The following is a 20984-nucleotide window of genomic DNA, read 5'->3' as shown; positions in this document are numbered from 1 at the left end:
TCTGGTGATTCTACGTGTGGTGGTGCCATTCATGAACATAATGCCAAGCGTATTTTCCAACAGGATGATGCTCGCACACATACCTCCGTTGTAACCCAACATGTTCTACGAAGTGTCGATATGTTGCCTTGCCCTACTCGATCACCAGATCTTCAGAATGGCTCTGAGCACTATGGGACTTAACATCTTAGGTCATCAGTCTCCTAGAACTTAGAACTACTTAAACATTAGTAACCTAAGGACATCACCCACATCCATGCTCGAGGCAGGACTCGAACCTGTGAACGTAACGGTCGCGCGGTTCCAGACTGAAGCGCCTAGAACCGCTCGGCCACACTGGCCGGCAATCACCAGATCTGTCTCCAATGGAGCACATATGGGACATCATCGGACGACGACTCCAGCGTTATCCACCATCAGCATTGCCGTCTCTGTATTGACCGATCGAGTGCAACAGGTATGGACCTCCATCCCACATTCACATCTGCACCTTGCCCTCAAAAAAAAAAAAAAAAAAAAAAAAAAAAAAAAACTGTGTGCGCCGGTCGGTGTGGCCGTGCGGTTCTACGCGCTTCAGTGTGGAACCGCGTGACCGCTACGGTCGCAGGTTCGAATCCTGCCTCGGGCATGGATGTGTGTGATGTCCTTAGGTTAGTTAGGTTTAATTAGTTCTAAGTTCTAGGCGACTGATGACCTCAGAAGTTATGTCGCATAGTGCTCAGAGCCATTTTTTGAAACTGTGTGCAATCTTATGGGACTTAACTGCTAAGGTCGTCAGTCCCTATGCTTATACACTACTTAACCTAAATTTTCCTAAGGACAAACACACACACCCATGCCCGAGGTAGGACTCGAACCTCCGCTGGGACCAGCCGCACAGTCCATGACTGCAGCGCCAGAGACTGCTCGGCTAATCCCGCGCGGCTGCACTCAACGTTCTGGAGGTTACACCAGTTGTTAATGTACTAGCATGCCGCATTTGCAATGGGTTATCTTGCGGTTACATCAACCTGTGATTGTGTAATCACTTAAATATGTTACCTAGACACATGTATTGTGAAATTTCATTACTTTGAATTAATTATTTTTCGGTGTTGCGATTTTCTTCCGTCAGTGTGGTTGTTAAACGAAACGACCGTGGTTGCAGTTCGCCGGCCGCGGTGGTCTAGCGGTTCTAGGCGCTCAGTCCGGAACCGCGAGACTGCTACGGTCGCAGGTTCGAATCCTGCCTCGGGCATGGATGTGTGTGATGTCCTTAGGTTAGTTAGGTTTAAGTAGTTCTAAGTTCTAGGGGACTGATGACCGCAGATGTTAAGTCCCATAGTGCTCAGAGCCATTTGAACCATTTTTTGTGGTTGCAGTTCGCGGGCGACCAGATGAAGATCCGCCGGGACAAGGGCTGGTGGGCGGTGTGCGTGCCCGCCTCGTGCTCGCCGCGGCAGGTGCAGCGCGCCCTGGATGCAGCATTCAGGGTCGCAGGCCCGCGCATGCGCATGCAACTGCGCGCGGAGCTGCGAGACGACCACTGCTCCACGGGGGAGCCCCTGCAGCCGGGCCGCTCCACCGTCATCTTCGTGTGAGTTAACGGCGGCTCCTCTCGGTGCCACCAATCATAGTTTTTGGCGGGACGTTTCGAGTGCTACTGTCGGAACCATCTGCGTAAATGGATGAAAGACAGTAAAACCGAGAGTAGGCGACTTTGTGTGGGACGTACATGCGTCATCACAGAATGTGAAGGCCGGAAGTTTGCTCGTTTTGTAAAGCACGATAGGCGACGATCAGTGGCAAGTCTGACGGCAGAGTACATTAAATGTGAGGACACAAGCACATCACTCGGCACACACTCTTGAAGATGGAGCAGCGCAGCAGACGAGCGACCTAACAACATCGTCAATTACGATTGCCGCGGACACGGGATCGTGGCGACTGAACCACAAATCAATGGAAACCTGATGTCTGGTCGGACGTTTCTTGTTACATCATGTCGCTGGTCGTGTCAGAACAATCTGTCATTTAAGGTAACCGGCTGCTCGAAGCAAATATCGTGCCACATAAGCAGGCGCAGGGGGCAGTGTTATGCTATGGGGGACATTCACCTGGGCCTGTGGTAGTAACCGAAGGCTCCATGACGGCTGTGGAGTACATGAATATTATTCCAAACCAACTGCACACTTCATGCTAATAGTGTCCTTCACGCACAAATGAAGTCGACACTTAGGTCATTGGCCAAGGTCTCGCGCATCTCTATAGGTCCCCCCTTCCTCCTCCTCCTCTCCCCCTCCCCATTACAATAAAATCAATGTAGAAATAGTGAAGCGGTAGTCACCAAAGAAGGGGATGTACATGTAAACAAAATATTTGGCAGTCACTCGCCTTCCTCCTACCATCCTTCTCTGGCATCTCCATTCTGCTGCCACAACTCTTCAAACCTTGAACTGTCCTTTCACCAATAATAGTCAAACAGGTTCACTATCTTTCTTTCTTTTGCTTGTGCCTTTTTCCCGCAATGACGCAGGGTCAGCATGGTTAATCGGAATTGGCAAGGTTAATTTAAGTGGGTGGCCGGATGCCCTTCCTGCCGCCACCCCGTACCCCCTGGGACGGAATTGGTGTACCCCAACTGAATGTGTCAAGTGTAATCCATGAAATTGTGCGAATGTGTTCAGATGTCTGCAAGCTGTGTAACTGAGGCGGAACGTGGGGACCAGCCCAGTATTCACCTAGCTGGATGTGGAAAACCGCCTAAAAACCACATCCAGGCTGGCCGGCACACCGGCCTCCGTAGTTAAGCCACCGGGCGTATTCGAGCCGGGGCCTGCGCGCCTACCCGAGTCCAGGAAGCAGCGCATTAGCGCTCTTGACTAACCTGGCAGGTTAGTCAAAAAGGTTGACTGCATCGTATTATTTAAATGATGATATTGCAGCTGCGGTAATAGGGACGCCTTATTTCATTGCAAAGCTGACAATGAAGCAGGAGCAACGATGTATTATTAGACAGTGGTACATAAACAATTCAATGAGCTCCGTTCGACAGACAAGAGCGCCGCGCCACACGCTCGAGTGTGGGGTCCGTCGTGAAATCGACACGTTTGGTCGTCAGACGATGCCCCTCACCCCACCGCAGGTTCTATGAGGAGACTGCCAGATTTATGCGCAACAGAAGGACGCATGGACTGCGAGGAGCCGTTCTTAATGATTTACACCACACCAGACAACCGTTACAAAGTAATGTAAGCACAACAAGCAACACTGGCCGTAGACAGTGTCCAGCTAACCAGAGGCACCGGAAGATCCTGTAGAAAATCTAAACATCGAATGTGAAGAAGAAATTAGAAGTGTAACATGCTGCAGCTAAGCAATCTAGAATACAGGGTGTCCCAAAAAGAATGACCCGATTTTAACTTGTAATAATATTGAGACAAATGTCACTAGGTAAATGAAACAGCGCTAGATGTAATCGGCATGGTCTAGAGTTTCAGAAAAAATCCGCTAGATGTCGCTACGAGTGCTGACCTGGAGCGTGCAGCCAGTCTCGCGCAGTATGGCGTTCGCCCAACAGAAAGCGTATTGTGTTATTGAATTTAGTCGTACTCAATCAGTGATCGCAGTTCAGCGGGCGTTTCATATTCGATTTCGTGCTAAACCACTATCATGTCTCTGTAAAGGCGAAAGTCCCGGCCGGCCACGCGTTCATGAACAAACAGTGGAACAAATCCAACGAGCATTTGAGCAGAGCCCCCACAAGCCTACGCGTAGTGCTAGCCGAGAACTTGCGTTACCGCGCATGACAGTGTGGCGTGTGTTACGGCGTCATTTAGCCCTCAAACCGTACCGATTACAACTGGTACAAGCTCTTCGAGATACCGACAAAGTGAAGCGAGTGGAGTTCAGCAATTCTATGCAAGAGGACATGGAAGAAGACACTTGTATGTAATGGTTGATATTCAGCGATGAGGCAACTTTCCATATTAGCGGTGAGGTTCAAAAAATGTGTTCAAATGTGTGTGAAATCTTATGGGACTTAACTGCTAACGTCATCACTCCCTAAGCTTACACACTACTTAACCTAAATTATCCTAAGGACAAACACACACACCTATGCCCGAGGGAGGACTCGAACCTCCGCCGGGGCCAGCCGCACAGTCCATGACTGCAGCGCCTCAGACCGCTCAGCTAATCCCGCGCCGGTGAGGTTCACCGTCATTATGTGTGTTTATTGGGGGCTCAAAAATCCTGATGAAACAATTGAAAACGAACGTGATTCACCAAAAGTAAATGTTTTTTGTGCTGTTTCACAAAGCAAGGTTTATGGACCCTACTTTTTTGAGGGAGAAATCGTAACACGACAATCATATCTTGCAATGCTTCGGAACTGGTTATTCCCACAACTGGACTCTGACAATTTCATCTGTCAGCAAGATGGAGCACCACCGTACTGGCACTACAACGTGCCTAACAACAACGTTGGATAGGGTGTACAGGACTGCGAGACCAGACTAACACTCTTCGCCTCCTAGGTCCCCTTACTTAACACCATGTGATTTCTTCCTGTGGGGATATCTAAGCAATGTGTTTATGTTCCTCCCTTACCTCGTGACATTGATGAACTAAAAACCAGAATATCAGTTGCTGTAGCTTCAGTCACAGAAGACACCTTACGCTCAGTTTGGGATGAATTCGGCTATTGGCTACATGTCGCCCGTGCAGACAGTGGAGGTCATATTGAACATTTATGATGGATTTTTTTAAACTTCTGTCTTTTGTGAGTAATTTGGTATTAAGTTTGTTGGTGTTAAGCCCTTCTTCCTAATAAATAATTCTATTCAAAATCGGGTCATTCTATTTGGGACACCCTGTATTTTACCTTTAATGAAACGGGAGCTTGCAGACTTAAGGAAAGACAACATATTTAGGGAGCTGTAGATAGAAAAACATGATTATTCCATAATTTGCTACGAAGGCTTGGGGCAAAACATACAGTCTTAGTTACACCTCTCCTACATACCCAAACAAGCAACACAGAAGACGAAAAAACGCTAACAGACGAAATACAGTAAAAGAAAATCAATAGCCACGAGCAAAAACTCGGCAATAAAGGTACAAAGACATTCCATCTCTGTAAAGACCCAAAAAAGATGTTCGTCCCCCTATCAACTCATCTCTTCACTTTCTGATACACTTCAGTTGACATGGAGGAAGAGAGGAATCCGCGCTATGATCACAGTAAACATACTGAAGCACAATGTTCCGCAAGCTCCAATGTCATTGACAGAGAATTACTACCAACACATGACTCAGTTCAGAGATTTCATATACGCTGCTAGCCACTAACAGTTTTGGAGCTACACGGTTCGGAATAAGATAAAAAATCTTGCTCTACTAGCAAATTATAAAAATTTCTTTTATAGCGACTCCATGCACAGTTGCAGCGTGGTGACAGTTATGGAGATCGGGTGCATTGGCAGCCTCGTTATTCTGCATTTCCCAGAAAGTGTTGCTTCTATTGACCACCACGTAAAAGACTCACTGGCAACATACCTCGCAACAACTAAACCCAAGAACCTCCACTTGTTAGACAATGTGGCTTGTGATGGCTGATAAAGCTGTAGACACCGACGGAGATAAAAACATAAATCACAGAGAAAAATAGCGTTTTAAAGTCGTCATAACGAATAATCAGTGCTTCATTTCCTGCAACGCTAATGTAAAATTACGAAGGACCGTTTGCCATAAAGCGGTTGAGATTTGTGCCTTGACTAACCCCTGACAAATACTTTTGTTTGCCTTTCTTAAAAACTAGATATACATCTCCAGATTATAAAAAATATTATTTTCTCATACTCTCACATTAAAATTCTCTACCACATATACACACCATCGTAAACTCAGATCCGCATTGCGAGGTTCGTAACGTCTCGTACTTGGATGGCAGCACCTACAACACTCAAAAAGTATCTATCCATTAAAAAAAAAAAACATTCGCATTTGTCTGGAGCGGCGTAGAAAAACTGCAGAAAACCTAAACTGGATGGTCGGACACAGGATTGAACTGCCATCCTCATGAATGCGAGTGCAGTATACTAACCACTTATCTGTACATTATCGTGAACAAACTGTTTTACCAAAAATCACGAGGACGGTTCACCCATTTGATGATGTATCTTGAATTACAAGCCTGTGTGACGGCCAGATACAACATATGCCATGTGTGTAGACACAATATCTGAGCAGTCAGTTACAGGTAGATATGTAATGAATGGCGAAGTATGTCTTGAATTAACTGACTTTGAACATGGGATGATGAAGAATTCAGGTTCCTGTGCTGAACAGAGCTGAAAGTGGATCTTCAAATTAACTACATCTGCAAATCGCCACAGCAGTTCGTTGAACGGACGTCATATCGCCTATGCAGAGCTTTATGGGGTGATGGACGGTCCACAGTGTGCCAGATTTGATTTGAGTTCATAGCATAGGGTACAGCAGCTGATGACTGATATCGCATCCGGAGTCTATCCTGACAGTCGGCCACGCAGTATGTGAAGGATAAATTAACAAACGGAAGTATCTTTGAGGCTGGGATGCAAGATCGCCCTCTGGAGGCGCTTCACGTTTTCTGATGATTGCAGAAAACGACATCTCATCTTTATTTCAACATTTTCCGAATGCGTCCCACACCGAAGATACGGGCTGCAGTGTACGTGCCACTGAGAAATCTTCTGTGATCAGGAGAACTGGGATCAGATCCCATCTACTATGTGAGGACAGTTTGCTCGTGTGGCTCGCTTCTCAAGTTGGCAACTGGGACGACTTGTTTGCCAGATGTCTTAACTGTGAATTTTCGGGACAGTCGACCATCATAAATGCGGGTATAGCGTAGTATCGTGATTGTGTTATCGATTACAATGAGAAAAGGACGACACATGCTGCAAACAAACAGCCTTTTCCTTTATAAAAGCAGCGAGGTGTCCACAGATCTAAACATCCTCGTCCGGTAGACGGATCCCCACCACCACTGCAACATATCCCCCCCCCCCCCCCCCACTAGACTTTTCCGAGACGTTTGCGTGGTAATGCAAGATACTGACGCTAAGCATGGTGGTTATCACCTCCTCCCTCTGCTGGCCAAATCTGTAGCACTCTCAATATGTACACTCAGAGTGAGGTTGTCTAGCGATAAAATCGACATTGGACAATCGTGGGGAAACACGCAAGAAGTGGAAGCAAATATCCCACCGGTATAACGATAGATAAGTGTGAGTAGAACAAGGCTAGTGGCGAACATCTGAGGCACTTCTTGTCATTTACATGTTACTGGCGAAAGTGAAGCAATATGGAACTGAACAAACACGTAAAATCTGTGTAACAGGTAAGGTGGACGGAAGAAAGATTCGATGGAAGGGTTCTAGTGCTAGTGCACTCAAGGCTGAATCTCAAGTGTTCCGCCAGCATTTGGAACTATTATAAAATTTTTTTTGAGTCAACAGTCTTCTGACTGATTTGATGCGGCCCGCCAAGAATTCCTCTCTTCATCTCAGAGTAGCACTTGCAGCCTACGTCCTCAATTATTCGTCGGATGTATTCCAATCCTCTACAGCTTTTGCCCTCTATAGTTTCCTCTAGTACCATGGAAGTCATTCCATGATTTCTTAAAAGATGTCTTATCACCGTGTCCCTCCTTCTGGTCACCGATTTCCATATATTCCTTTCCTCTCCGATTCTGCGCAGAATGTCCCTTATTCCTTACTTTTTTTAGTCCACCTGATTTTCAGTATTTGTCCCAAATGCTTCCCCTCTTTTCTGTTCCGGTTTTCCGACAGTCCAAGTTTCACTACCACATATTGTTGTGCTGCAAACATACATTCTCCGAAATTGCTTCCTCAAATTAAGGCATATGTTTGATACAAGACGATTCTCTTGGCCAGAAATGCCCTTTTTGTCAGTACTAGTTTGCTTTTGCTGTCCTCCTTAATCCGCTCGTCTTTGGTTAGCAGAATTCCTTAAATTCATCTACTTCGTGACCATCAGTCCTGATGTGACTTTCTCTTCGTTCTCATTTCTACTACTTCTCATTGCTTTACTTTCAGTCCATATTCTGTACTCATTACACTGTTCAAAAATGGCTCTGAGCACTATGGGACTCAACTGCTTGTGGTCATAAGTCCCCTAGAACTTAGAACTACTGAAACCTAACTAACCTAAGGACATCACAAACATCCATGCCCGAGGCAGGATTCGAACCTGCGACCGTAGCGGTCGTGCGGTTCCAGACTGTAGCGCCTTTAACCGCTCGGCCACTCCGGCCGGCTCATTACACTGTTCATCCCATTCAGCAGATCAAGTAATTCTTCTTCACTTTCGCTCAGGATAGCAAAGACTTCAACGAATCGTATCATTAATATCTATTCACCTTGAACTTCAATTCCACTTGTGAAACTTTCTTTTATTTTCATCATTGTTTCTTCGATGTACAGGTTGCAAAGTAGGGCGAAAGACTACATCCCTGTCTTACACCCTTTTTAATCCGATCACTTCGTTCTTGGTCATGCACCCTCATTTTTCCCTCTTGGCTCTTGTACATATATTACACGTCTCTCCTTATAGCTTACCCCTATTTTTCTCAGGCTTTCGAACATCTTACACCATTTTACACAGTCGAAATTTTTTCCAGGTCGACAAATCCTATGAACGTGTCTTCATTTGTCTTTAGTCTTGCTTCCATTAACTGCGCAACGTCAGAAGTACCTCTCTGACGCCTTTACCTTTCCTAAAGCCAAACTGATCGTCATCTAACACTTCCTCAATTTTCTTTTCCATTCTTCTGTTTATTATTTTTGTCAGCAACTTGAATGCATGAGATGTCAAGATTATTGTGCGATAATTCTCGCACTTGTCAACTCTTGGAGTCTTCGGAATGGTGTGAATGATAATTTTCCGAAAGTCAGATGGTATATACATTCTACACGCCAACGTGAATGGTCGCTTTGTTACCACTTCTCCCAATGATTTTAGAAATTCTGATAGAATGTTCAATATCCCTTTTGCCTTATTTGACCGTAAGTCCTCCAAAGATCTCTTAAACTCTGATTCTGATAAAGGATCCTCTATCTCTTCCAAATCGACTCCTGTTTCTTCTTCTACCACATCAGACAAATCTTCCCCCTCATAGAGCCCTCCAATGTACTGTTTCTACCTATCCGCTCTCTTCTCTGCATTTAACAGTGGAATTCCCGTTGCGCTCTTAGTGTTACCACGGCTGCTTTTAATTTCACCGAAGGTTGTTTTGACTTTCCTGTATGTTGAGTCACTCCTCCGGACAATCATTTCATTTTCGATTTCTTCACGTTTTTCCTGGAGCCTTTTCGTCTTAGCTTCCCTGCACTTCCTGTTCGGTTTATTCCTCAGCGTGTTGTATTTCTGTATTCCTCAATTTCCCGGAACATTTTTGTACTTCCTTATTTCATCGACCAACTGAAATATTTTTTTCTGTTACCATGGTTTCTTTACAGGTACCTTCTTTATAGCTATGTTTACCTTTCTAACTTCTGTGATTATCATTTTTAGAGATGTTCATTCCTCTTCAACTATACTGCCTACTGAGCTTTTCCTTATCTTTGGGTATTGATTTTTCCTGACTAATCTCTTAAACTTCAGCCTACTCTTCATCAAGTATACAGGGTGGTCCATTGGTCGTGACCGGACCAAATATCTCACGAAATAAGCGTCAAACGAAAAAACTACAAAGAACGAAACTTGTCTAGCTTGAAGGGGGAAACCAGATGGCGCTATGGTTGGCCCGCTAGATGGCGCTGCCATAGCTCAAACTGATATCAACTGCGTTTTTTTTAATAGGAACCCCCATTTTTTGTTACATATTCGTGTAGTACGTAAAGAAATATGAATGTTTTATTTGGACCACTTTTCGGTTTGTGATAGATGGCGCTGTAATAATCACAAACATATGGCTCACAATTTTAGATGAACAGTTGGTAACAGGTAGTTTTTTTAAATTAAAATACAGAACGTAGGTACGTTTGAACATTTTATTTCGGTTGTTCCATTGTGATACATGTATCTTTGTGAACTTATTATTTCTGAGAATGCATGCTGTTACAGCGTGATTACCTGTAAATACCACACTAATGGAATAAATGCTTAAAATGATGTCCGTCAACCTCAATACATTTAGCAATACGTGTAACGACATTCCTCTCAATAGCGAGTAAAAAAAATGCATAGTGCACTATGGGACTCAACATCTGTGATCATCAGTCCCCTAGAACTACTTAAACCTCCCTAACCTAAGTACACCACACACATCTATGCCCGAGGCAGGATTCGAACCTGCGACCGTAGCAGTCGCGCGGTTCCGGACTGAGCGCCTAGAACCGCTAGACCACCGCGGCCGGCCAACAGCGACTAGTTCGCCTTCCGTAATGTTCGCATATGCATTGACAATACGCAGACGCATGTTGTCAGGCGTTGTCAGTGGATCACAATAGCAAATATCCTTCAACTTTCCCCACAGAAAGAAATCCGGGGACGTCAGATCCGGAGAACGCGCAGGCCATGGTGCTTCGACGACCAATCCACCTGTAATGAAATATGCTATTCAATACCGCTTCAACCGCTCGCGTGCTATGTGCCGGACAGCCATCATCTTGGAAGTACATCGCCATTCTGTCATACAGTGAAACATCTTGTAGTAACATCGGTAGAACATTACGTAGGAAATCAGCATACACTGCACCATTTAGATTGCCATCGATAAAATGGGGGCCAATTATCCTTCCTCCCATAATGCCGCACCATACAGTAACCCGCCAAGGTCGCTGATGTTCCACTTGTCGCAGCCGTCGTGGATTTTCCGTTGCCCAATAGTGCATATTATGCCGGTTTACGTTACCGCTGTTGGTGAATGACGCTTCGTCGCTAAATAGAACGCGTGCAAAAAATCTGTCATCGTCCCGTAATTTCTCTTGTGCCCAGTGGCAGAACCGTACACGACGTTCAAAGTCGTCGCCATGCAGTTCCTGGTGCATAGAAATATGGTACGGGTGCAATCGAAATTGATGTAGCATTCTCAACACCGACGTTTTTGAGATTCCCTTTTCTCGCTCAATTTGTCTGCTACTGATGTGCGGGTTAGCCGCGACAGCAGCTAAAACACCTACTTGGGCATCATCATTTGTTGCAGGTCGTGGTTGACGTTTCACATGTGGCTGAACACTTCCTGTTTCCTTAAATAACGTAACTATCCGGCGAACGGTCCCGACACTTGGATAATGTCGTCCAGGATTCCGAGCAGCATACATAGCACACGCCCGCTGGGCATTTTGACCACAATAGCCATGTAATGTATCACGAAGCAAATACTGTCCGCACTGGTGGAATGTTACGTTATACCACGTACTTATACGTTTGTGACTATTAAAGCGCCATCTATCACAAAGCGAAAAAAGTGGTCCAACTAAAACATTCATATTTCTTTACGCACTACACGAATATGTAATAAAAATGGGGGTTCCTATTAAAAAAAAACGCAGTTGATATCCGTTTGACCTATGGCAGGGGCATCTAGCGGGCCAACCATAGCGCCATCTGGTTTCCCCCTTCAAGCTAGACGAGTTCCGTTCCTTGTAGTTTTTTCGTTTGATGCTTATTTCGTGAGATATTTGGCCCGGTCACTGTCAATGGACCACCCTGTTTACGACAGCAATAAAATTGCAATAAATAGTGTAAAAGATGTGATTAGGTAACTTAAAACAGAATGTAGGAAGGAAGGTGATGTTCTAGTGAGACCCCGCTGGGTAAAATTAGAGAGCCAATATTCGAGGAAGACTGTACAACAGTCTGCTGTGTCCTTCATACTCTCGCGTAGGAATCACACGAATACGGTACGAGGGACTAAGGTGTGTGTAGGGGTATACAGGCAGTGGTAGTTTCAGCTGCCGGTAAACAAGCCATTCTTCTGTAGTTTCTTTTCAGTATGAATAGAAGCGAGTATCTTATAACACAAACTGCAGGTGGTTTGTGACGAAATGAAACCTTGAATTCAATTTCCTCCACACCATAATCAAGCGAGAATAGCTCTGCCTTCATTTACCTTTTATACAGGGTGTTTCATCTAAAACGTGTACCACAAATAATGCGGAAATGCAAAGTGCTACTGATGTGCTGTTGTCACAGAATGGGTTACTCGTCAGGGGCTCGTATTGTTAGCCACTGAAACAGTACATAGAAAGCGTTTTTTGCATATATACGCTTTTTTAAATAGAACTATGCCTATTGACATTAAAAAAGTAGAAATAGGGTAGATTAGAATGTCAGTGGTGTTCGTTGCAGGATTCTAGTGCGAGTCGTTTACGACATACCGCATTTTGAAAACTATCTACATCGACACTTGTACAGGGTGGACCAAATAAAAGTGACCCAGGCGAGTGGAAACGACTGGAAGAGGAAAAAACCTACAGTTACTTCCAACAGGATGGAGCAACTGCCCTTACAGCCGCCCGAACCTTGTAGTTCATTTACATAATCTTCATACCTGGCGGAGGTGTTAGCAGAAGTCAGTCTGTTCAAGGCCCTAGCTGGCTACCCAGGTCACCTGATCTGTCAGTATGCGATTACTTTGTGTGGGGAACCTTCAAGTCTAAGTTGCATCGCAACAACCCCCATAGTCTTCAAGAACTGCAACAGAACATTTCGCATGAGATTGCAGTAATTCCAGCAGTCCAGCTTCGATCCGCCTTCAACAACTTGCTGACCAGGGTCAGAAGTGCCAGGAGATGAATGGTGGTCACTTTCAATATCTGCTATAGTCAGGTTAATATTGTATTGCCTTTCCTCTGCAGTGTTTCTCTGCACCCTGGAACTCTGTTCTCTGGGCCACTTATTTGCGCCACTCTGTCTGTGCAAGACCTGTGGTAGCACACGCTGAAGAACAACGGAAGTGCATACTGCTAGTTATGCTGATTCTGACCAATAACGAGACAACTGTCCATCGTAGGCTGTGTTCAAAAAGGCCACTGGCAGGGACAATACACGCTTCCAGCACATGTGCTAGCATTTCAGTGGAGATGTCCGAGCAGGTTGCAATAATGCGCCGTTGCTTATCATCGAGTGTAGTTGGGGTGTCCTTGTAGATAGCGTGCTTCAGCTTTCCCAGCAGAAAAAAACCTGCAGGCTTAAATCAAGGGAATGGGACGGCCAAGGTACAGGTCCTCTGAGTCCAAACCGACGGTTTGGAAACAAGACTTTCTGTAGTGCTTCGTGCACCATGGACTGGACAGCCATCTTGTTGGTACCACAAGCTGCTCCTAGAATGCAGAGGAACGTCTTCCAGCATCCGTGGAAGATGGGCTGCCAGGAGGCTTCGATAATAGTACGCATTCCTTATTCCGTCTCCGAAGCCTATGAGCTGACGATTCACTTTCCCACACCATGCGTTTGCATTCTATGGACTTTGAAGTTCAACCTGAGGAAGCCAATGAGAATTGTCAACAGATGAATAGTGCATGTTTCAGCGGTTTGCCTGGCTATGAATGGTAAATGTGCCTTCATCACTGAACATGATACGTGATATATGTGTTGTATCATGTTTTAATGCCCTGTATAGAAATTAACATGCTTCTCATAATCGTTTCAATGGAGCTCCTGATGGAAAAAGATGTGATAAGGATGGAACCAATGTCGGCGAAGAATCCGTACGACACTTGCCTTACTCATGCCGCTTCCTCGTGCGATTGCATTGGAGCTAACTGGCGGATCAGCTACAACAGAAACAAGAACATTAATTTCTCATCTTATGTCGTCACTTTTTTCCTTCTGTTGCCGTTTTGAAGAGATACAAAACCACTTTGACGCGACTAGGTGAAAATGTTGATAAATAATTGCAGAGATGGTTCACGTCTATTGGGATACACCGTACAAGAACGAAGTGTATTCTTCCTAGACTCTCCATACACCATGAGCATGTCGGTTTTTTCGGCCATGGTAAATCCCATTGTCCACTCACGACCTACAACTTGGAGTGTCCCACACTAACTGTCTAGCAAGTCGCAATGCACTCAAGGAACACACACACACACACACACACACACACACACACACACACACACACACACACACGGTGCTAGCGAACATAGCAACATAGTACGTAGCAACTAGGTTGAATCTTGCAACCAACACCACTGACATTCTAATTTTCCCTATTTTTAGTTTGTTAATATCAATAGGCATTGTTACATTTAAAATGGGTATATTGGCACAAAAAATAACTTTCTGAGTACTATTACATCAGTTTATTGGCTAACAAAATGAGCTCCTGACTGCCCATCCATTCAGTGAAAACCGCACATCAATAGCGCTTGCCATTTCCGCAATATTTTCAGTGTAAGTTTTACGTCATTCAACCTGTATAGGGACCTCGTTTGACTGTCAAACAAAATTAAATTTGATACGAGAATAATTAAATGATTAACAAGTCCGAAAACTGTCAGACATTTCACAATTTCAGTCTCATGGATGGAGGGTGCGTAACATTAATAAGAGGCTTCTTTTGGGTAATGCACTTGTCATAACCCTGCTCTTGGTTGGTTACTAATGTTGAGTCACGTTTCATGCTTTCGCTAATTACATATTACTTTGACCTTGTAGAGAAGAAACTGGGGATCCACGATCGTTATCTGAGCTCTACACGTGGCGATGAATGACATACAGTCGGTTGCAGATCTTTGTTACAGATCTAAAGCATTTACTTTATTCCACCTAGCAAGGAATAAAAAATGTACTTTTTGCTTCATAATTAACAAAGACGAGTGGGAATTTACTTGCATATAGAATACCTGGCGCTTCGTACTGTGATGGTGGTATTCAGTCGGAAAACACGAGGCAGCTCACACGGCTCTTCATCACAACCTTTTCCACTCTAGGGAATCTCTTGTCATTGGAGCTAGTCTGCTAAGAATTAAACGAATCGTAAATCTTTCTATACCTACAGTCTTTAAATTTTGGCGTCAAAACTGATGCTTATGGGCACACAAAGGCAGGATGTTAGGTCGACACATTCGAACATATGAGGACTTAATGTGACAGCTCTTTGTTATGAACAGTTTTATTGAAATATTAGTCCATTAAATTTCATTTTGGATATGAAGTGATAACGCAAATAAACAGAAGACGTAGGGACTAAAGTCTTTTCCCTTTTTTTTTTTAAATTAAAGCAAGAGTTCACGTATTAAAATTACTTAGTATCAGCACAGTAATGTTAATACACAGAACCCAGTAGCATTTACTGTTTCAGGAGACACATACGGTACGTCATGTAACTCAGGTCAAGAGTACGCCCTGTAACTGATCTCGTAGAGAGCAACTGATACAGGAAGACTTGGTGTAGTGGAACACAACATTTTTTTTACTTTGTTGGCAGAATTTCCTTTCTATCTACTTGAAACTCGAAGAGTAGATACTGTGATTAAACATTCACTTATTTCTTGGACAGATTTTGAGATATTATATGTAAGATAAAAAATATATAAAATATCTTACGAAAAAACAACTGTGAAGAAAATAGTGCTGTTTATAAGGGCCCTATTAGATTAGTTCAAAAACCCACTCTAAAAATTAATGAAGAATCTATTTAAGAAGAATATGTAATTATATGATTCTTCTGAAGACCATCTTAATATTTAAATTTATTGAAAAGTCACGTGTATGACGAAATAATAGTTAGAAACACAAAGAAATCACTAAAATGACAAACACAAGTGCCAGTCTCATATCACATTCTTTATGGGCTTACATTTGACAGCATACACTCAACCCATAGTATGCCACTACGGTACCTCGCGTGCATTTCCCTCAGTGTCGCAGAGGATCTGTTTATCGGAAGAGGTAGCTAAGATTTGCGGATCCCCCCGGTTCTATTACAATGGAAAAGGCTGTTTTTGTGAAACAGCTGTCGTCCTGTTCTCATTGTAATCGACAACAAAACCACGATATTAAGCAGTACTCTCATTCATCATCACCATCTGCCCCAAAAATTCGCAGTTAAGACACCTGACAAGCAATTCGTCCCAGCGTTGATAACTTAAAAAGCCTGCGTCAGGAAGCGACTATTCTGTCCTCACGTCCTAGAGGGGATCCGGTCGCAGTTCTCCAGTTCACAGGAAATGTCTTAGTCTGATGTATAGTGCAGCACATATCCACCTTTTGGCACTCATTCGGAAAACGTTGAAATGTGGATACGATCTTGCTTCCACTGCAATTAACAGAAAATATGTACCGCCTCCACGGGGCGATGCTATGTCCCAGCCTTGACGATGCTGTGGTTCCAGGATGCTACTCCAGGCGGGTGTAAAATAAACGTGCGCAACGGAAAATACTGAACGCGAAAATGAACATTTGGTCCTGTTTGACTGCCCCCTGAAACAGATCTTAGGATCTCTTAATGGTGATATTATCTCCTCGTTCTCGCTCTTTAACATATAAATTACAACATAGACGTAAATGAATGATTAAGGAAACTAGTAACTACTAAATGATAAATGTCATTTCTGCTTATACAGTTATTGTAGGTTAAAACCCCTTTATAGACTTACAAATGTTTATATATCAATGTGCAATGGACATAAAGAGATACAAATGGATTTCCTAACTAATAGCCGGCCGGGGTGGCCGAGCGGTTCTAGGCGGTACAGTCTGGAACCGTGCGACCGCTACGGTCGCAGGTTCGAATCCTGCCTCGGGCATGGATGTGTGTGATGTCCTTAGGTTAGTTAGGTTGAAGTAGTTCTAAGTTCTAGGGGACTGATGGCCTCAGAAGTTAAGTCCAATAGTGCTCAGAGCCATTTGAACAATTTTTTAACCTAACTAATATGATTGATCAACTGCCCAAATCGCCCCTACGCAATCTAATATAAATCATGCGAGATGACTGACATCACTTACGTACCAAACACTAGAAACGCTACTTTCGAAGATGACCTACAGTGATGTGCAACCTCAGTGGAAATAAAATTTACGCGAACATAGCTGTTTAGCTTTATAGCCCTAATAAGCCGAAGCAGTTAGCAATATCACTGTATGTACTGCGCCCAGTGCATCGGAGTGATGGTTCTCGTACACGTCTGCGACGATGGAAGGACCCCAGCCACAAAATAAAACTCTTTCAAACACTAGGACTAGTATAATCTAACACTGTCTTCTCCTCTCTGTGTGCTACAGACAAGAAACGCGAACTCCCAGTCACAAGGACGGAATTCAGATAACGTCTCTTCGTGAGTATAGACAGAAGACGTGCCCTCAGTCACTGAACGCTGCATACCCAAAGGCGACTCCCTACCTGGAGGCGAAGTCCAGAATCGTATCGCAGCAGTACAGTGCCTAACCGTTCTAACTATATAATATCCTGAGAGCAAAGACAGCAAGTCCGCCTGTAGCAATAAAAGCTGATACTGAGCGACCATCAACCCGGGCGCTCAAAACAGAAGACCTCTTCTCTCCACTGCTGGCTTCCCAGCAAAGCTCGGCTCCCCTCCCTCGTTAGTCAGAAGGTGAATCGTATTCTCGAAACCACGGAATATTCTCCATCTGTACAGATTATTCCGTCGTCCAGCGCTGAAAATTTGTGAGGAGATACCTATACTCATACAATGGTAGTCTTCTCAGAGTAAACACCCTCGGAAATAACCCAGCCTGCGATTTCTGAGGTAACGCTTCCTCTTTCCTCTCTGCTGCGTCCAAGATTTTCAGAGTTTCTGAAGTGATATCCGGTTATCCTCTCAGCGTCACTACAAGCCGGCCGGCCGCCACTGTATTGCGCCGACGCCGTCCGTCTTGGCACTTCCTGTGTGAAGCAGGACCAACGCACCTGTGCGGGCTTTTCCACCCAGGGCTTGAGTTACGCCTCGAGTTTCATTTCCACTGGCGTTCCAACCTCTACTAGTGTAGGCAATCATTCATTACGCCATTTTGATAATAAAGACACTCCGTCACCTTTCATGCAATAAGCGTTAACAACTATTTACAAGGTGTACGTGACAATGTCAGTCTTATTTAAATATTCATATATGGGATATACCACCTAATTGCTGTTGTAAATCACGGCAAAATATGTAGATGAGTGCTTGTAAGGTGCGAAATTATAGCCACCTTACGTGGTTTGTTAACTTATCCTCCACATACTGCGCTGTCGATAGTAGGGGTAGGCTCCGGATGTGTTGTCAGTCATTACTGCTGTAACTTATGCAGTGTATTCAACTCGACAGCAGTGTGGCTCACAGCAGAACGTCCATCACACCATGTATTTCTGGATGGGCGGTGTAATGTCCGTCCGTTGAACAGCTGTGGTCGTCCATTGTGATGGTTTACATGTGTTGCTCATTTGTAAACCCATCCTCTACTCTGTTCAGCTCGGGAACACGAATTCTTGTTAATCTTCGATACGCTACGCCCTTTGCACCTTGCAGCGTTTATTACCCCATGTTAAAAGTCGGTAACCTCAGAACATGCTGCCCCGTTAACTATTTACCTGCTGTAACTGGCTATTCAGACACTGTGTCTACACACACGCCGTATGTAGCAACTAGCTACAACACTGTGGTGTCATTCACGGCACATCTTCAATTGGGAGAACCCTTCCCATGACTTTTGGCATCCCTGTGTATTAACTATAACGTACAGACAGTTTTTCTACGTTGTAGATCCTACAATTTTTCTATACGAAATTGTGAATCTCGCAATGACAATTTGTGTTTACAGTGGTTTGTGCATGTTTGGTTTGTGGGGCGCTCAACTGCGCCGTCAGCTAGCCACTGATGATGATGCAATGAAGAGGACAACACAAACATCCAATCCCCGGGCTGAGAAGATCCCCAGCCCGGCTGGGAATCGAGTCCGGGACCGCGTGATCCAGAGGCACCAACGCCAGCCACTAGACCACGAAATGCGGACGTTTGTGTATGTGACAGAGAGTTTCAATGTGCACATCTTCAATTGCGAGAACCCTTCCCATGACTTTTGGCATCCCTGTGTATTAACGATAGCGTACAGACAGTTTTTCTACGTTGTAGATCCTACAATTTTTCTATACGACATTGTGAATCTCGCAATGACAATTTGTGTTTACAGTGGTTAAAAATTATAACATTTATATAGTCTGAAGATGGCTGACTTATTTTTTAAAAAGACAATGAAATATTGGTCAGAAATTATTCAAGGCAAAAAATCTCAATCACTTTACGGCAAACAGTCTTTTGTAATTTTACATTAGCATTGCAGGATATGAACCATTGATCATTCGCTATGATAGCTCTGAAACGCTGTTTTTCTTTGTGATTTACGTTTTTCTCTGCGGCGATATCGACAGCTCCATCCGCGTTCACAAGCCAAGTTGTCTCAGTTATGTTTTGCGAGAGTCTATTCCTACAGCATGGCCACTAGCAGCAACGCTTTCTGAAAAATGCAGAATGACGAGGTTGTCAGTGTGACCAACCTCCCTAGTTCTCACCACTATGCGACTGTGTATGGGATAGCTATACATAATTTTTTTTTTAAATTGTGCTTTCGGAGCAAGATATTTTGTCTCATTCTGAACCGTGTGGCTCTGAGACTGTTAGTGGCTAGCAGCGTATATGAAACCCGTGAGCTGACACATACATTGGTAGTATTTCAATGTAATGATAATGATGCTTTTCATATCATTGTGCTTCATAGAGTTGATTGTCATCATAGCACGCAGTGGTGCTGTCTTCCTGCATGCTAACTGAATTTTATCAGTCCTATAACAGAAGTTGGAGAGTTAAATTAGAAGGCAGATGAACATCTTTTGTGGGTTTTTGCGAAGATATGTTTTTGCGTTGTTGTTGAATTTAGTCCTGTGGTTATTGACTTTGATTTGATTTATTTCGTCTGTAAGTTCTTTATTTTCTTCTGTGTTGTCTATTTGGGTATAGGATAGGAGTAGTGCAGATTATGTTTTGGCTGGAGTCTTCATGGCAGATTGGTGGGGAAATTATGTATCACTACAGAAAACTGTCAAAATAACTTTGCGGAAATCTGCAAGGTTTCGTTTCACTGAAAGTAAAATATTCTAGGTTGTTACGCCGTGTCTAGTCCTCTTCAGACTTCCTCTTCATAACGCATATTTCGATCCTTTTTTCAGGATCTACTGCTGTCCCCTGCTTAGCTGGACAGTGTCTACGACCAACGGCACTTCTTGTGGATACATTACTTCTTGGCGCGTTTCCTGTCGCCTAATGTAACGAAGCGCTTGCCTGCAGTAACGTAAATCATTAAACACCGCTTCTCGCGCCCTATCGGGGCGGCCGATGTGTGTTTCTGCTGCTGCGTACACCTGGCTCTCCACACAGGGTCCCTGCGCTGAGGTGAGGGACATCGTATGTAGACTACAGCCGCGTGCCACGTGCTGCAATGCGGCGGCGTGACGTTCTTGCAGGTCGAACGCCGCCCATCCGGATTGCTTAACTCCTTAACCACGCTGTCAGTCCCCTGGAGCTGACACTGCAAGTTTCGTTCGGAAGAAGGCAGTCCGTGGCGACAGACAGGGCGCTTTTCGGTTGGACGACGTCAGAGCATGGGAACGGCAGCATCATGATTTTAAACCGATGTTGCAATTTTAATGAAGATGATTAAAACATTCACTTCACAATGGGGTTTAAATTTGCACGTATTAGAATATGCAACCAACTGTTTAATTATTTTTCTAGTTGAATTGCGTCCGATTTATTTTGTGTTTGACTTCTAACTAGAGTTGTTAAACTTCCGTAGATTGTCGTAGACTGTCATGAGTAAATGTAGACTACAGTAGTTTTCCTAGTAACCTAGGTCAGTTTTAGACAGTAACCGCGTTACCTGTACTTCAGGAGTGTTGCATACCTATCGGACTTAACCTCACATCGATCAGTTTGTTTAGGTATGTGACGAGTGTCTTACTAGATTCTACATCTACATCTACATCTGCATCT

The 20984-nt window shown here is 44.1% G+C and overlaps 1 protein-coding gene across 1 annotated transcript in view; it reads left to right on the top strand.

The window, feature by feature from the left end:
- The window catches only part of LOC124775081 (nose resistant to fluoxetine protein 6-like), a 365609-nt gene that overhangs the window by 181286 nt on the left and 163339 nt on the right, over positions 1-20984 (top strand). The window contains exon 4 of the mRNA XM_047249887.1: positions 1362-1576. Coding sequence (XP_047105843.1) covers positions 1362-1576 — 215 coding nt within the window. The remainder of the gene's footprint in view (positions 1-1361; positions 1577-20984) is intronic.

Source organism: Schistocerca piceifrons, chromosome 2, assembly GCF_021461385.2.
Source record: "Schistocerca piceifrons isolate TAMUIC-IGC-003096 chromosome 2, iqSchPice1.1, whole genome shotgun sequence".
Taxonomy (NCBI): domain Eukaryota; kingdom Metazoa; phylum Arthropoda; class Insecta; order Orthoptera; family Acrididae; genus Schistocerca; species Schistocerca piceifrons.
The sequence above is the reverse complement of the archived record's forward strand: the minus strand, read 5'-3'. Positions and strand labels throughout refer to the sequence as shown.